The sequence below is a fragment of the Patiria miniata genome, unplaced genomic scaffold (assembly GCF_015706575.1).
Source record: "Patiria miniata isolate m_02_andy unplaced genomic scaffold, ASM1570657v1 HiC_scaffold_30, whole genome shotgun sequence".
NCBI classification, from domain to species: domain Eukaryota; kingdom Metazoa; phylum Echinodermata; class Asteroidea; order Valvatida; family Asterinidae; genus Patiria; species Patiria miniata.
In genome coordinates this window covers 7,467,617-7,484,558 of record NW_024037070.1, presented here as the reverse complement: position 1 = coordinate 7,484,558, position 16,942 = coordinate 7,467,617, and the positions used below count along the sequence as shown (strand labels likewise).

The 16,942-nt window shown below is 41.8% G+C and overlaps 1 protein-coding gene across 1 annotated transcript; it reads right to left on the bottom strand.

The window, feature by feature from the left end:
• Positions 1 to 3,118: 3,118 nt before the first annotated feature.
• Positions 3,119 to 14,977, bottom strand: LOC119739522. Its single transcript, XM_038214499.1, has 9 exons — positions 14,912 to 14,977; positions 13,175 to 13,334; positions 10,991 to 11,097; positions 10,510 to 10,609; positions 9,490 to 9,626; positions 8,195 to 8,606; positions 7,632 to 7,713; positions 5,194 to 6,905; positions 3,119 to 3,822 (listed from the first exon to the last, which is right to left on the bottom strand). The coding sequence occupies exons 2-9, from the start codon at positions 13,301 to 13,303 to the stop codon at positions 3,691 to 3,693; spliced, it is 2,811 nt and encodes a 936-aa protein (XP_038070427.1). The 5' UTR covers positions 13,304 to 13,334; positions 14,912 to 14,977; the 3' UTR covers positions 3,119 to 3,690.
• Between the last annotated feature and the right edge of the window lie 1,965 nt (positions 14,978 to 16,942).

Here is a 16,942-nt window from a genome sequence, read left to right as displayed (position 1 = left end):
ATAATCTAAAGGTGTTACAGCTGGATATGTGGCAGATCTGAGACGCAGTCCTTGTGAGAAGACCAAGCCGCTAACTGGTGAATTTGCAGCGGTGTTTGCAAGTCCAGAGAGTCTGCTAGGTTCCTTCGACAAAGAGCTGCTCAGATCTACAACCTACCAGGACAATATTTGTGGCTTCTTTGTTGATGAGAGTCGCATCAAAGCCACGAGAGGAGAAATGACTATGGCGATGGATTTATCCTGAAAAAAAAAGACCGGCTGGAGCAAGAGTGCCACATTTCTCCAATGGTTCAGGGGTCATTTCCTACCACAAGTTGGATCAGTTAGGCCTCTTCTGCTGCTTTATGATGGCCATTCCACCCACACCAGCCTGCAGATTATTGAAGAGGCCCGGTTGGAAGGAGTGCACTTATTTGTCATCCCTCCACACACATCGCACATCCTACAACCCCTTGCCGTGGGCTGCTTTGCACCTTTCAAGGCCACCTACCTCTTATGAAAAGGTTCGACGGAAATGTAAAAAAAAACCTCACGGTGTAAATTGTTGATGCACACTATGTGGGGCTACGAAACCATGTTCCTCATCAGTCTGAATGTGAAGGACAAGCAACAGCCACTGTCCACTAGGGCAAAGTTGATGCATGCTCGGTGTTGGTAGATAAGCAAGTCACAGAAACGGAGCCATTACTGTCAGTCTTTCATTTTTGTCTGGTATCTTTTACACAGAAAAGGAGCTCTGCTATATACCCAGGGAAAGACTGGCATTCGAAAAAAGGTGGTGACTGGTGAAGAAGAAGTTTAGGACTTGCTCCAACATTACCACTCCTGTGAGCATGGTGGACATAGTGGCATTAATTCCACTTTGTCAAAGCTTTCCCAAAATTACACGTGGAATGGCATCAAACAAGATGTTGTCGAATACGTAAGAGAACAACAAAGCTGTTTAAAACTTACACAAAACAAAATGTGCCTTAATTCTTGGCTAGGGCCAAATAAAAAGAACAAAACATGTTTAGCGTCCTTTTTTGAAAAAAAAAGGAAGGAAGAGGCCTTTTTGTCCTCCAAAATGGTCGCCTGACTGGGCTATTTTTCAAGATGGCTACCAGCTTTTTTGTCAAATGGCCGCCACACGGACTTTTTTTCAGGACCTTTGCCAACAACTGATTAGGGTTATCGGTACGTGCTAACCTTCAGCAGACTACCCGTACTTCACCAAGTTTGTTGATTTCTTCCCACTCAAGACAAAGGAGGCCTGTGGGATTGCGCTGTGCATTCACACCTTTGTATGCCGATGGGGAGCGCCACAGAGACTACCTGAAGTAACCCCAGGAATGCCGTCTGATGTAAAAAGGGAACATGGTTGTGCATGTGAGCAAACCTGCTCTGGTGTACATAAAACGTCTGAAAACAACTGTAACTGTATAATGTTTTTTCCTTCAGATAAATGAAGAGCTGTGCCAAAAGCTAGGCATGAAACGTTCCATCACAAGCAACTACCATCCGCAAACTCAACGGTCTTGACAAGAGAACCAATCAAACACTGAAGATACGTCTGGCTAAGATGGTAAACGACCACCAGACAGACTGGGCAGCTTTCCTAGAGGTTCACACCATTCTTTCTCATGTTCAGGAGAAACCCAAGGTCACCATTGGAAGCAAGTACCCTACATGTGATTTTCATTACTGTATGGTGGTTAGGGCCCCCCCCCCCTTCAAAAAAAAGTTCTGCTTCCCGTTTCCCTACTTACACTATTCTGAAAGCCCCTACCCTAATTTTTTTATGAGAAAAATGAGGAAAAAACACCAAAAACTATCAATTTCTACTTTAATCCAACGCCGCCCAAGACGACCACTAATACCCGGCTACTCTCCACAGAAGGACCCGACTATTACAGGTTTTGCAAGAAACTGGAGGTATGGCATTAAACCCACTCTGACTGGACCTGATGCATGAGACAAATGCTGTCAGGACTCTCGTGAGAAGGTGGGATAGAGTGATCGAGAAGCATGGGATACTTTATATCAAATTTATATTTTAACCACTCTGTTTTCAGTCCTCATGCAAGCAACATCTCAAATTTACTTTCTCCAGTTATACTTAATTCTTGCCCGATACTGTGAATTCTCGGTTCTGTGCTGAATAAAAATAAAACTACTTCATCGCATATATCTAAATCTTAGTGTGTCCAGTTTTAATTATCTAAAACAGGTATCTAGAAGCTGTTTCTGAGCCTGACTGTGTCACCACCAATGCCCTAAGGTTCTGGCAGGACATGGCCAAGAAACGGCCAAGAAACTGCCAAGACTCTTCTAGCTTGCTACAAAGTGCTCGCCGTGCCAGCTTCATCTGTTCCCGTTGAGAGGGTTTTCAGCAGTGGTGGAATCATCATGCGACCCCATCGTGCACGATTGTCAGCGGACACTTTATTTATGCTTATGTTTTCGAAGTGTGATGAAGGTGTTCTGTGAAACAAAATCAAAGATGGGGATCTTCTAGTCCAAAAATTAAGGCCTTCTAAATACTGTGTATATGAGAGTCCTGACTCAATTTGATGCTGAAAATAAGAAACTAGACTGGCATATTAAACAACAGGCATCAATCATCAATCACCTGTGTAAAAAGTCAAAAGATACCGCTGTACATCTGGCACCAATTCTGTATTTCTATAAATGTACTTATTTGCTTATCCTCCCAAGCAGTTAGTTTCCATTGTATTATTTAACTCTGAGCAGTGTTAAGTTGAGAGTTCACTTCATGTGGAGTAGGAAGGTAGCCTGCCAGGATCAAATCAACTTTTCTTTACATGATTATGTTAGCGTAATAGATCCATTGTTGAAAAGAGAAGGAAGGAGTGGTCTCGGTCTCCGACTTCCAGTAATACAAAGAAGAATGTTAAACTTGAATGTCATTTGTTTTCAAGTATGGCTATTTGGCAAAAGTGAGAAAGCAATCGGTTGTAAACTGACCCAAATTGTAAATTACTGCTATTTTGACTTATGAATTACCCATATGACCTAGCACATTTTTCCAAGCCAGATAATGGTCACTCTCAAATCACGCCAAATTTTTTTACGTTTATTTATGCACATGAATGCACATGAATGTTCATGCCATACTGTACAGAACGTAGGAACACACACCCAGGCACAAGCTAGCTACATTACGACCGCCACTGGAGATATCGAGATACGAGCAAACAAACGGCATTATTTATCCAATCACGAAATGGCAATAAGGCAGTTGTAGCACAATGTAAGGCATTTTTAAGCAAAGGGTATGTCCGGGTATCCTTGCGACACCCTGTAGGCTATTGTAGATGCCATGTACAAACGATGTTGTATTTGTTTTATTACACCTAATACATATTTAGTTTCCTCATCTTATTAAAAGAGGAAATTCTGTTGAGAAATCTCTTACACGGAATGTTCATAATTATGATTTCAGTATGGTACACGTACCAACAGCAACCTCACTTGTGATCGTAAATGTTATATTGGCAAGTCTAGGATCTAGACTTGAGGGTGCTACTTCCCTGGTCCTGGTGCAGAGTAGCTAATTTTGTTTACTGTTTAGAACAGCGACCAATGAATCGATCACATTTGGCTCACGATTATGTACGAGATGTAACAAAATCTTATACCTGCTAGCGTGGGCCAGAACACGAGCTAACTAACACAGGCTGGTTGTCATCAGTGCTTCCTGTTCAGACTCTGGAAATAAGACACACACCATTCCAGCACATACTCCTCTATTTTGTGGCTATCTAGCTGTCTGCTACATGTTGGGTTGTCGATACTACCTCTTGATGTATCGGTCACTCCCTGCAATAACCGCAATAAGTAAGAGTTAAAGGTATAGTCCATCATTTGTAATTTGTGCATTTTGTTCGTTTGAAGCAACAAAAGTGCTCAAGATCTAAAGAGGGATGCTGAACAACTAACTTGATGAAGTTTCAGCTCAGCTTCAGCTGTATACTTCGAGAAAAACAACATTCTAGGATCTCGATTTCAAATCAAAAGTTGCTGAATCATATTTTGAATTGGGCCTGAATTCAGCATCCGAGACACGTTCTCACAGAGCCGATTGCAGCTACGCAATGTCACGCACTGATCCGACAAATTATAGCAACCGTGCGTGCGTGTGCGTCGTGCCAATGCTTGCACGCTTCGCCGAATAACAAAACGAACTACATGTACTAATTGAATTTCCTTCAAATTGGAAAGGCCTTCTTTTGTTGATTTCTTCAACATGACAGCTTGCCAGAAAAAATAATTTCACAGGGAGTTTTATAGTCCCCTTACTATCTTTCAACCAAGTATGTTTTTCAACAATAATTACGCCAGTTACTTTTTGGATAGCTGCAAATGATGGACTCTGGCTTTAACGAAGGTACATCATATACATGTGTAGCCATGTCCGCATTCGAAATTTTTGGAGCCAAGACAAGTCCAGAGCAAACCTCATTACCTCAATTTTGGGTGTTTGAAACTGAAGTCTTTTCATGTCTTTTTTTTTCAATTTTAAATGTCAACCTTCTCTTTTTTTCAGCTCTTTTTATAGGGAAGATACAACATTTGCAAACATCAAAAAACAAAACTACCAAATTTTTATGAAATACCTTACTGGACTGTTAGTGAATGACAGTCTAAAGCATCCTGTAAAATCATGGCACCTGGTGTGCTGACATTTTCAAGAAAACACTGGTCTAGCGTTGGAAAACAAAACTGTTTTTTTTTAAATATTGCCCCCAATTTACCATAATTAGTTGGTCTGAATTTTGTTTTCAATCGTTTACACACCTATGAACGGGTACAAGCCAGCTAGACTGGTTCCCTGACCTTACAATTTCCCACCGACGTCTATTTATTGCTCCATTTCAATTTAAGTTGGGTCAGCGAGCCAAATGATTGTTTTTCTTGGTATTTCCAGCAGATCTACGAACACAAAACTTCAAACAAGTCAGTGCAACAATATGTTGCCACAAAATACTAACTCCCCAAATCCATGCATTTCTGAAAATTACAGAAAAAGCAAATGTTGTATACTCCCTTTAAATAAAAGATATGTCAAAAGATCTCCCTTATGTACTGTACTTTTTTGCTGTGTAACATTTTTTGTTACTGATTGAGAGACAGGCTAGATGTGCCCTTACTTTTTAATTTGAGAAAAAACAACCTAAATCTGATTCTTACCTCCTCCGAATGCACACTCAATGAAGCCTCGCTTTGGCACTTCTTGGGTGGCTGATGGGATGTGAGCGAGTGAACAGGGGCTGATATGGATCCCCAGATGGTCGGCGATCGTAATCGGGTAATCTTCCGATGGCCTTGTGTCTCATCTTTGGATTCCCTGGACCCCATCTCGCTACCCGTGTGAGATACTGCCTTCCTCAACGGAATCACATTGGTAGTGGATACGTTGCCTTTTACAGTCCTGGAGGTGGAGGCTAAGCCTGAGCGGCTGGTATTGTTGTCTACCGGAACTTGGTTCGGAACTCGCTTTCCCTCAGCAGTTCCAACTGTTACATGTTTGGAGGTGATTTTTGATGAGGTAATGTTCAATGACTGCTTGGATGTTGTGGTCAGTGACAGAGATTCGGCATCTCCCTGGTCAGAAGCGTCGGATGCTTCCTCTGCATTTGAAATTTCAGCATCATCCGCAAAGAGCTCGGCACTGGTATTTGATACTTGGCCAACTGTTGCCAGTTCTTCAACAGTTTCTGATACTTTGGTTGGCTCTGCATTACAAACCATGACTGAGGACTTTGGAGGGCTGGCTCGGAAAGCTTCTGTTCTATGAGTGTTTGCAGGGGAGGTGCATGTTCCAGACTCTCCAGGTGCTTGTACCTCATCTGATAAATTGGGCTGATCAACTTTTTGTGGTGACTGTGTTCCTAGGCTTGCGTCCAATATGATAACTGAATTATCCAATATGATAACTGAATCCTCCTCAGCTTGCTGTGAGTGATCATTAGCACCTTGACTCGGCATCTCACATGATACGACCAACGAGGCATCGGAGGAATCCCAATCACTCACAATAGACTCCTCCGGGGCATTTGTCAGACTCCTGTCCCCATCCAGTTGATCCTCCTGCGGCGTGAGACAATCACAGAGAGCCGTCATTCCATCCATCTCCACCGAACTCTCAAGGTTGAAAGAGCTGCTCCTGTTTGCTCCAACCTGTTCGGCTGTTGCTGCCCCATCTGAGGCTTTCACGGTTGCAACATCCTGGTTGGGAGTAACTAGATTAGTCAACCTCTCGGAGGATTCACTCCGATCTAGGGCTTCTGCATCATCCATCACTCCCCTATCATTTTGCTCATCTAAGGCTGTCGCAGTCGCAACTTCCTGGTTCTGAGCGACTGCACAAGGCAACCTCACAGAGGATTCACCCTGATCCACGGCTTCCGCTCCATCCATCTCTTCCCTATCTGCTTGCTCATCCAAGGCTTTCATCATCGCACCCTCCTGCTTTGGAGTATCCACAACTGGAACCTTTTCAGAGGATTTGGTCCGATCTAGGGCTTCTGCATCATCCACTACTTCCCTATCCACTTGCTCATCTAAGGCTTCCACTGTCACAACCCTCTGGTTGGGAGTTTCCACGTCCAGACCCTTCTCAGAGGATTCACCCTGATCTAGGCCATCTCCAGTGACATCACCTCGGGCAGAGTCTGAGTTCCTAGCAACCTTGCGGGGACTTTCCAAGACCTCCTCAAAGGACAGCTTCCGTTTGGACCCACGTTGAGCAACCTCATTTTGTGGCAACTGCTCCTGCATGTCCTCAGGTTCCTTCCGCGCCTGCTCCTCCACAGATGGCTCCGTTACAAAGCTGAAGGCCTCAATGGAAGAGCTGCTGGCAGCTGGCAGAGAGGATGGAGGTATGTATCCAGGTTTCCACTCTGTATGTAAGAGTACAAAAGTTTGACAAATTTTGGCCATCACGAAGCACTGGAGTTTGGCATTGTAAGACACTGGTTGCTAGGTTTGAGTCATGTAATTAATATAAAACCAAAAATAATAGATTGCAGGTCAATCACAAGCCAAGTGACAGATACATGCAAAATCACAAACAAGTTCACAAGTCAAATAACAATTCAGCTCGCAATTAGCCGGGCATGATCGCAATTAAATAATAATAAGAAGAATTGGTGTAGGCTATGTTCCATACATAACAAAACTTTAACCCTTTAAGATATTCCCGGATTTTAGTGTGTTTCTACTGTTGGGCGTCTGCAAGGAGAATACCTACAAGACTTTTTATGTTATTAGTCTTTGCGATGATTATGTATTTAAAGAAGGCATAGCCTTACATACGGGACAAAAAGGGGACCTTTTCTTGACTTGCCCGGCAAAGTGAATCCTTTGACACAAGATATACTTAAGATTGACTTGTAAGAACTTGTAAGGACCTGACTACAACTCTAATTCGTTGGACCTTGGGGCAAATTGTAGCAATTGAGTCAGTAGACATTTCAGACTTATCGTATAATAAAATCAGTTATTAAATGTTTGGGTTCAAACTTACAACACAAGGAGAAAACAAGGATACTGTTTCAAATGGGCCTAGGGGGTTAGGGCCTAGGGGGTTATGGTTTATGGATCAGTCCATACTAGTGGGGCCTTACCTTCTATGGCATTGAGTTTCTCCATCACTGCCTCAGGGATCTCACATTCTGTAGGGTCTAAGGCACACCCTGCAAAGTCCAGCTACAGGAATATCACAGAGTAACATCAGATCAAGGACATGTTATAACAAGTACTACACGAAACGTAACGTTGCCACTATACTTTCCTCAACTGGGAAGTAACACAACAAGAGGAGATTCCAAGCTTTCTAAGACTTAACACATGTATAGTGCTTTTTTATTTTAATGGCACACATGTGTAAGTAGTAAGTAAAAACAAACAAAAAACAACGAAATCACTTGATCCAAGGAAAAGTTGCGAGTCTGCAAATGTAGGCTAAGGGTGTTCTAATGCATTTAGTGCAAATAATAGACCGATGCATGAGGCCCTGTCCGTGCGCTGTGCACGAGGCAAAAACAAGCTCCATACAAAAAATTTCTATAGTAATCTACAGAAAAGTGTGCTTTAGAACAGAGAGACCTTTCTATTATTTGAAAGCGTTCAGCGTAGCCTCTTTCAGGCTAATGCTTACTTATTACAAAATCTCTCTCATAGTTCTTACTTTCAGGTTTTGTGGTAGCACTTCCACGGTGAAGCCCTGCGCATCCCTCAGGTATTCAGGAATCCTGTCGTTTGCCAGCTCAGGGAAGTTCTTGGCGATAATCAGCTTGGTTTGAACCTCCTTGACTGCCTTCTTGAGGGCCTCCGCAAGGCTCTGCCCTGGCTCGTTGTAGCCTTCCGGCCCCAACTCAAAGACGGCCCTGGAGGGGCGGGTTTCTTCACTGGTCCCCTGACTGGTTGGTGCATTGTTCTGGTCCTCATCGATGACTTCGTCCGGTTCAGGTTCAGATGGCTCCGAGGCCTGCTGGGAGGAGGCATCCATGACCTCCAGGAGTTGAGAGAGGGCCCCTGTCACAGAACTGTCTTGGGACTGGTCTTGTGAGCAGTCTGGTTCATCAGGTTTGAATTTCGCTCTGTTCCCGGATAAGGTTAGGACAAACTATAAATAGGCCTAGGCCATATAGTGAAAAATAGTGACTTCTGTAAGGATGCCATTTTATCAGGTACAAACAACAGAAATATCACATTTATGGAGTAGTTTAGCAGCTTTACCCAAATTCCATCTTCTGAATAACAACTCTAAATACATGTATTAAACGTTTCAAAATTGTAGGTTAATACAGCAACATGTACAACTACAGCAATAACCTAAAGGCTTATTCACACTAGACAAATCTCCGGGTTGACGCAGAGTTGAAAACATGTGGCATTTCACACTTGAAATTGTTCAACCCTACACCAACACTACGTCAACCCTGAGACTGATTTTGCCCCTGGTTGAACTCAACCCTGCTCCAGACCAGGGTTGAGATTTTACACCAGGGTTGAAACTCTCTCCAGGGTTTAAAAAAACAGTAGTAATTGAGAGAAATAAACTTGGTTTGCACAAAACAAGTGTGAAATGATGCGGGCTTGATATATCAAAAACTCAACCCAGGGCAAATTTTGGAAAAAATTTATAACAATTCCATCAGTAAACATGTAAACCATTATCATGTTGCAGCCATTTGATTTTTTCCCATTCAAGTCAGCGTACCCAAAGTGAGGCTGGAAGGAAAAGAAGTCTGGTTCCTTTTTTTGCACAAAAACATTATCATTCAGTACTGTTATTGGATACGGGGTCATGACTGAAATGGCGGCAGCCTGATAATGGTCTATTGTTGTGTGAACGTTCACATGCCATGTTTTTTTCCACAATCTTTCCAACTAATATTAGAAATCCTGAGACATGCTCCTTTAAATAATAACTCATTATTGATTTGATGACATTATTGAATTTGTCTACTGCAACTATACCTCCACATGCGTTGCAGGTCATGACACACGTTTGGATGACTAAGAGCCGGCTGAAGCGGAACACGTCGATATCCGGGGAAGGTGTTGTAAGCCACCATGGTAAAGTCCTCTACAAAGATGGCAATTTCTGACTTTTCCTGTTGAAGAAAAAATTGCAAGAGAATACTGCAAACCTGAAATAACGTGGCATTTTGGATCATTTGTGGCATTTGGGACATTTTGAAATTTTGACCCGTGGTTTTAAATCAGTGAGGCATGCAACTGGGAATTTTGGAAACAAGGCGGTACTCAAACCGAGCGTCTCACACGTCTCTTTAAAAAAAAAAATGAAATAGACTGAAATAAACCGGAAAAAACTGAACAGTAAATTCATGCTGTGTTCGTGCTATATTCATGCAGCATGTACTATTGCAGAGTCATTGTGCTCGGTACCCGGTACGACCAATGTCAACCCACTGCGCCAATGTGCATGTGGTTTGCGGTCTATCACGCACAGTCTATGACGCGTAGGCCCACCCGCAGATAAAGTTGTGAGTCTACTCCGCATCGTACGGTATGATTCTTTACCGAGATATGACGATTTTCACGCAACGCGGGTAACTTCAGGCATAAAAAGCGTCCACAGTTGCCCAAGGATCGGTTCGGTTTCAGGTCGGTTCGGGTCAGTTTTTGCTTGATTTTTGTCGGGTCGGGTTGGGTTTGGGGACTTCAGATCGGTTCTGGTTCGGATTCGGTTTGGCCTGGTCAACCCAACCCGATGCAAAACATTATTTGGGACCAGAGCCCGGGCACGGTTCCATCGCTGGGTTACCAATAGCTGAACCTTATAATAAAAAGAAATTTTGACGACATTTGGACATGTTGTTATTTGCGTGCAGGCGTAAGTTATGTCACGAATCAACCACATGTTGACTAATGGTCATCACCCGAACTTGCGAAAGGATTTAGACTAATTTATATGTTCAATTTGCAATTATCATCCATTACACAACATCTTACTTAAACGACGACAATACTCACAATTTGTGAAGGCAAATCAATCTTAATGTAATACTTGGTCAAGTCAAGCAAGCTGTTCTTCAGCATGGTGAACTCAGCACACGAAGTTAACGCCTCCCTCCTATTTGAAAACACACACACACAAATAATGCAAGGCTAGTTTATCATGCACAGTATATGAACTCCGTGCGCTAACAAGAAAGGGTGCTTGTTTACCACTTTCGAGAGCCCCGTGGACGAACACACTGCCCGGGCTTACTGGTTCGCGCACGTATAGTGCGAAGTACCCACGACTTGTTTTATTATGAATGTGCATGAAGCCATGTAACGTCTTCAAATTCAACTAATCCAATACTAAATTATTTTGAAAATGGACAGCACTGATCAAGAACAACACAAGAACGCAATGTGGTGTCTCAGAAGAAACAATTCATTCCCAAATGGCATGATCTATGAACAAATATACATCAATAAAAAAAAAAAAACACAGTGTTTTTCTTACTCGTCGAATTTTCTGATGGCGTTTACGGAGAACAGTGCTTTTATGTAGAGTTGGCTGTCGTGGACTTCTGCCAATCCACCCATGCCACTGATGGGCTCCTCAAAAACCTGAAAAAAAGCAAACCAAGAAGTATTTTATTTTTATAACAAAGGTTCAAAGGATTGACAATTTACCCCTCCGTATTAGAAGTGTACACACCAGTTCCTTGGCTTCACCTCAGGAATTAGTTTGTCAATTTCCAATACCTCAGGGAGGTAATATTGACTGTCCACCTTGAAACCATGTTGCATAAAATTGTACAAATGTATCAACTATTTTCCTGAGTAAAAACTGCATGTTAGGCCCCCCCAAAAAAGTCTCCGGTTTCTGGTATGGAGCTTGCCCAAAAAGTGGTGCGGCGACGTGGCTTTTTTTTTTTACCTGATTTTTTTTGCTTCAAATGTCGGCTGATGACTGCAAATGGTCCTCGACTAAACTTAGTGCAAATATATGGGAGTCCAGAGAGGCCACATAAAGCTTATTCTCGATCATAACCCAATCTAAAAACACGTTAAAATTGTGCAGCAGCAGGATTCCAGTCAAACCAGCGAGTTTGGCGGTTTTGAGACATCATCTTTCATTGAAAAAAAAACTTTTTCATTTTGCCGACGCGCATGGCTATGGCGACGCGCGCGCATACCAGAAACCGGAGACTTTTTTTTTTGCCTGAACTATGTACTTTGATGTAGCTCACAAGCTTTCAAAATTACAATCTTAGTTGTAATTTAATAACTGCCTCTTATTAAACTTACCTAGATCTGTTCATGAACAAAGGAAAAATAGGTATATTTTATAGCCCCATACAAGAAGTACATAAACTCCCAATAAACTTTTCAGTCCAGCTAGTTTCCTACCATAGGTACAATGTACATACCAGGAATAGACAATCAACTGTACTTACGCACCAGGTCTGTGTACAATGCAAGCCTTACATGTACATGTACATACTATTTCTCTATACTATAAGTCAAATGCCCTGCACACAAGTGACCTAGCTTACATTCCAACAAGTAGAATTTACGACCTACATGTTTGACCTTTGTGACTGAACAGTCAGAAAACTGTGTATGCCGCAAATTTTAAATTTAGTCAGTTGGACACCAAGGAACTTAGCAGCAGGGATATGCGCTTGCAAGAGGACAGACATTGGTAGTTTAAAACTTCAAAGTCATTAACCCTAACTCCCCAGCCTAATTTACTAGGAATGACCGCACCCATTTTGGCAAATTCCAACACCCACATGGGAAATTGTACACACACACTGTTGGACTTAGTTTCTGGAGGTATGCCAACCCCAGTGTAAAAGACCATCTGTTTAGGGGTACTGTACCTATCCCAACAGATTTTAAACAAAACCTGCTGTTGAACTTTGATGGGTTGAGTTCGGTCAGGGATAATATTTGCATGAAAGTACACATCTTGCTGTAATTCAGTATAACCTTGTTATTTATAGCAGTAAAAAAAAAAAAAAAAAATTGTAAATTTTTTTTTTAGGGATTTTTCCCAAAAAATTATGGAATCGATTCCGAATGGAATCAAGATTCCCAGACGGAATCGGAATCAAAATCCAAAAATGATGGAATCGCCCAAGCCTAGTCCCCACAGGAACCTATGGCCCCAACTACATTTGGGATTGAAGGCTTTCAAGCAGACCTTGGTGAAAAAAAGTAGAACAGTAATGACAGTAGGATCATACTACAAAAAATATTTTAAAAAACATATGACAAATGTAGGACTTTGAAGGAAAAATAAGGATAAAAAGAAGGACTATTGCGGGCTTTCAGGAGCAGTTTTCGTTAATACCCATTTCCACAGCATCATAAGCCTCATTTGGCACGTTCTGTACTCACAACACTTGTGCTCCATCCTCAACTAAGCTCTTGGAAGTACAGTTGCAGTACTCCTGCGCCCAAGCCCTTCATTGTGTGGTTTACAATGACAGTGAGTAAAACACTGTTATGAAAATTTTCAACGAGATTTCATTTTTTGAATCAGTTAAACAAAAAAAGTAGGAAAAAAGTAGGAATTTCAAGAAAACGGTAGGAAAAGTAGTCTTAGCAAAGTGGAAAAAGTAGGAATAAGCAGGAATACGTGAAAGCCTATAGGGACAAGGCGCACCAAAGCCAATAGCAATAGCATACACACCTTAATATTAAGAACCTGGCAGATTAGTGCATTCGGTTTGTCTTCAATGGGCTTGACAGCATTCCGGTCAAAGTGGCTCAAGATTTTGTCGATCCATGCGTGTTTCGCCAACCATTCCAACGTGTCCATGTTAATCAACCTGGACTTGCAAGCACACCTCCTAAATCCAAAGAGACGAAAACAATTAACAATTGTTGACTGATGTTGATGTTAGACTTGGCGTTTTTAACACAAGAGGGGCCCATGGCACAAGAAATGAAGCCAAGGGTGCTATCATAGCACCCTTAGGCCAAAAAAAAAAACAGTTCTGCTTCCGGTTTCCCTATCTACCCTATTCTGACAGCCCCTACCCTAATTTTTTATGGGCAAAATGGGGAAAAAAAACCGAAAACCATCAATTTCTACCTTTTACCATGATAATGCATGTAATGAGCTAGCCCGACTGCGTCTGGCCGTACAGTACTATCGCAAGCTCTGTAGTACGGCCAGACGCTGAATGCTTCCCAAAAGACTGAATTTTTTTGGCCGCTGATGTAGCGATTTTGCTACATCTTTTGATCGAGATTATCTTTTCATCCAGGACAAACATTTCCACAGTTAAGGTTCTTAGTCGTAGAGCAACTCGTACCTTTTCGAAAAAACGTTCTTTGGTCTCAATATTTTCATCCATCTGGCCAAATAACGACTTTCAGTGATCATCTTCCACAAATATCGTCCCGAAAATGCTCCCCAATGCGATTTCAAAATGGCGGCCGCGCTGTAACTCATGAATATGCATGAAAAGTCTGTGACGTATGACCTCGTGTTTTTGGACGTGCGTGCGGCGGCGCCGTACGTACATGTACGTACATGTACATTACTTGTAGACAACAGCCCAGTACGTGCATGCACACTTACGTCTGCGCGGCGGTGTGCATGCACGTACTGCGCTGTTGTCTACAAGTAATGTACATGTACATATGTACGTACGGCGCCGCCGCACGCACGTCCAAAAACACGAGGTCATACGTCACAGACTTTTCATGCATATTCATGAGTTACAGCGCGGCCGCCATTTTGAAATCGCATGGGGGAGCATTTTCGGGACGATATTTGTGGAAGATGATCACTGAAAGTCGTTATTTGGCCAGATGGATGAAAATATTGAGACCAAAGAACGTTTTTTCGAAAAGGTATGAGTTGCTCTACGACTAAGAACCTTAACTGTGGAAATGTTTGTCCTGGATGAAAAGATAATCTCGATCAAAAGATGTAGCAAAATCGCTACATCAGCGGCCAAAAAAATTCAGTCTTTTTGGAAGCATTCAGCGTCTGGCCGTACTACAGAGCTTGCGATAGTACTGTACGGCCAGACGCAGTCGGGCTAGTAATGAGCTAGCTAGTCAAGTCTTACTCTGGAATCCTGAAGCCCCTCGACGAAAAGGTCGTCCCAACATGACCCTGAAAACATCCATCGAGCTAGAAACTGGTCTGAGTGGTCCATCTCTTTCCAACACTATGCTCGCAGCATCACACACTGAAAACAGTCAGCCAACATGGCCAACCCATCCAACATGACTATGTAGTTATGTTAGTAAGTTAAGTCAAGTGAGAAACAAACACTAAAAGAACCCTCCAAAGTCCAGTAGATATTGAGTGTCATGCGTTGATAAACGCACTACATAGTAGTATACTCTCTTTAAAAGTACTGGCTATGATGCTATAAAGCTATTGATTTCTTTTGAATACCGAACTTACGTTTTATGACTGCCGTTTGACACCTCGAACTGTCGAAGTCAGCTACTTTGCCACACGTGTTGCAATGAAATGTATCCCGCCCGAAGCGCCCTCTAGTGTCACTTTTTAAGCAACGTAAAATTGTTAACCCCGCCCACCCCCCACGTCCACCCACTTGCCTTGAACAAGAAAACACTAACGAAAACATCCATAAAAATGATGGGGAAAAATAAAATGTAGGTATTTGCCGATTTAGAGGCCCTTAGTGCGGCTTCTCCTAACTCTTTTCTCAACCTAAACCCAACCTGCAACCTCCTCCAAAGCCCCTAGAAGGGCTGGATCAAGGTTATGACTCCCCCTCTTACACAATGGAGAATGGACCGATCCAGTAAGCACCGCCCCATGGTATTCTGACCAATCACAGCCGTGATTTATGTCCGACATGCGCACGTGCACGCGCGTATGATGCGCGCGGAGGGAAAATGCAGTGTGGCATGGGAGAGGAGCCTGTGTTGATTTGCCCACGTGCGCAGTGGGAGGGGCTTACTGGATCGGTCCATTAAAGGGAATATACATCATTTGCTTTTGCTGTAATTTTCAGAAATGGATGGCATTGGGGGGGTTGGATATAAATTGCAAATATAGTTACACTGACTTTTTTGAGGTTTTGGGTTCGAAAATGCTATAAACCAAGAAAAACGATCATTTTCCTGTAGTCTGGTTCCCTGACTCCATATAAGAAGAAACAGAGCAGTTTACATACATTGGGGAATTGTAAGGTTAGGGAACCAGTCTAGCTGGCTCGTGCCCGTTCATAGGTTTGTAATCGATTGCAAACAAGTGCGATGGTCAATTGATCGGCTGATCAGCGTTGGAAATTGATACAAAAATACCACTTTTCTTGAAAATGACAGTATACCAGGTGCCACAATTTTACAGGATGCTTTACACTGTCATTCACTAACAGTCCAGCAAGGTATTTCAAAATGATTTGGTAGTTTTATTTTTTGATGTTTGCAAATGTTGTATTTTCCCTTTAAGAACACGGATCCACATCCTTCACACCCCTGGCCCCATATCTTAAGAGAGGATTAATACAGGCACTTCACAAACTATTTTGTTTTACTCTTTTTTATTCAACAAATGAGCACCACTGTGAATAATATGCATAGCTACAGAAGATTATACAATAAAAAAAGTTTAGATTATAAAAAAGAAAGATTATATAAGTAAAAGGGAAACAAAAAACCTTCTTATAAAAATATAAGGGCACTTTACTAATTACTGTTTAAAATTAATGTATTAATATTAAAACAAAAATGTGTTAGTCCCCCAATGGCCGTTTTCCGGAATAACTGTTTGTAAACATTATGCCACGTTAGTTAAAACATACATCATATTTTAAAAAAATATCAATAATAAACAACCATATAAATACAAGTAATACTGATATTGTATCTACACAACTTATGGGAAAAAATAATTTTGAGTTTCATATTTTATGATTTTTGTAACCGTTTTCACTGTTTATTTTTACCTGTTCTTGCTCTTGTCTGGTTTTGAATGGATCAAACAATTGAATCCTAATTAAAAGCATTATATAAGTACCCATTATTATTACTATTATTACTCCAATTCACAATTTAAAACAAAAAGCATACATGGCATGTGTGTTAATTAAAAAAATATACCTTATTGTGTACGAGTTGTTTAAGATTCAAAAACAGGCAAAATAACAGATGTAAAACGCATTGCGTAGGACTTCTGTATTACGAGTTGGGTCACTATTGCGTATGTGCATAAATGGACTCCATCTGATGGCCAGCACAATTCCCCTAATGTTGATTCCTTTATAAAAGTGCTGTATTATATTTAAAGCTATAGTCCATCATTTGAAGCCATCCGAAAAGTAACTGGCGTAATTATTGTTGAAAAACAAACTTGGTTGAAAGATAGTAAGGGAACTAAACTCCCTGTGAAGTTATTCTTTCTGGGAAGCTGTCATTTTGAAGTAATCAACGAAAGAAGGCCTTTCCAACGGTGCGTCTTAAG

Excerpts from the sequence above, each read along its gene's own strand:
- LOC119739522 (XM_038214499.1), bottom strand. The coding sequence starts at position 13,303 with ATGGACACGTTGGAATGGTTGGCGAAACACGCATGGATCGACAAAATC. Across the intron at positions 10,610-10,990 it reads GCCATCAGAAAATTCGACGA|GAGGGAGGCGTTAACTTCGT; the intron begins GTAAGAAAAACA and ends GTTTTCAAATAG. Across the intron at positions 7,714-8,194 it reads TGCTACCACAAAACCTGAAA|CTGGACTTTGCAGGGTGTGC; the intron begins GTAAGAACTATG and ends ATATTCCTGTAG.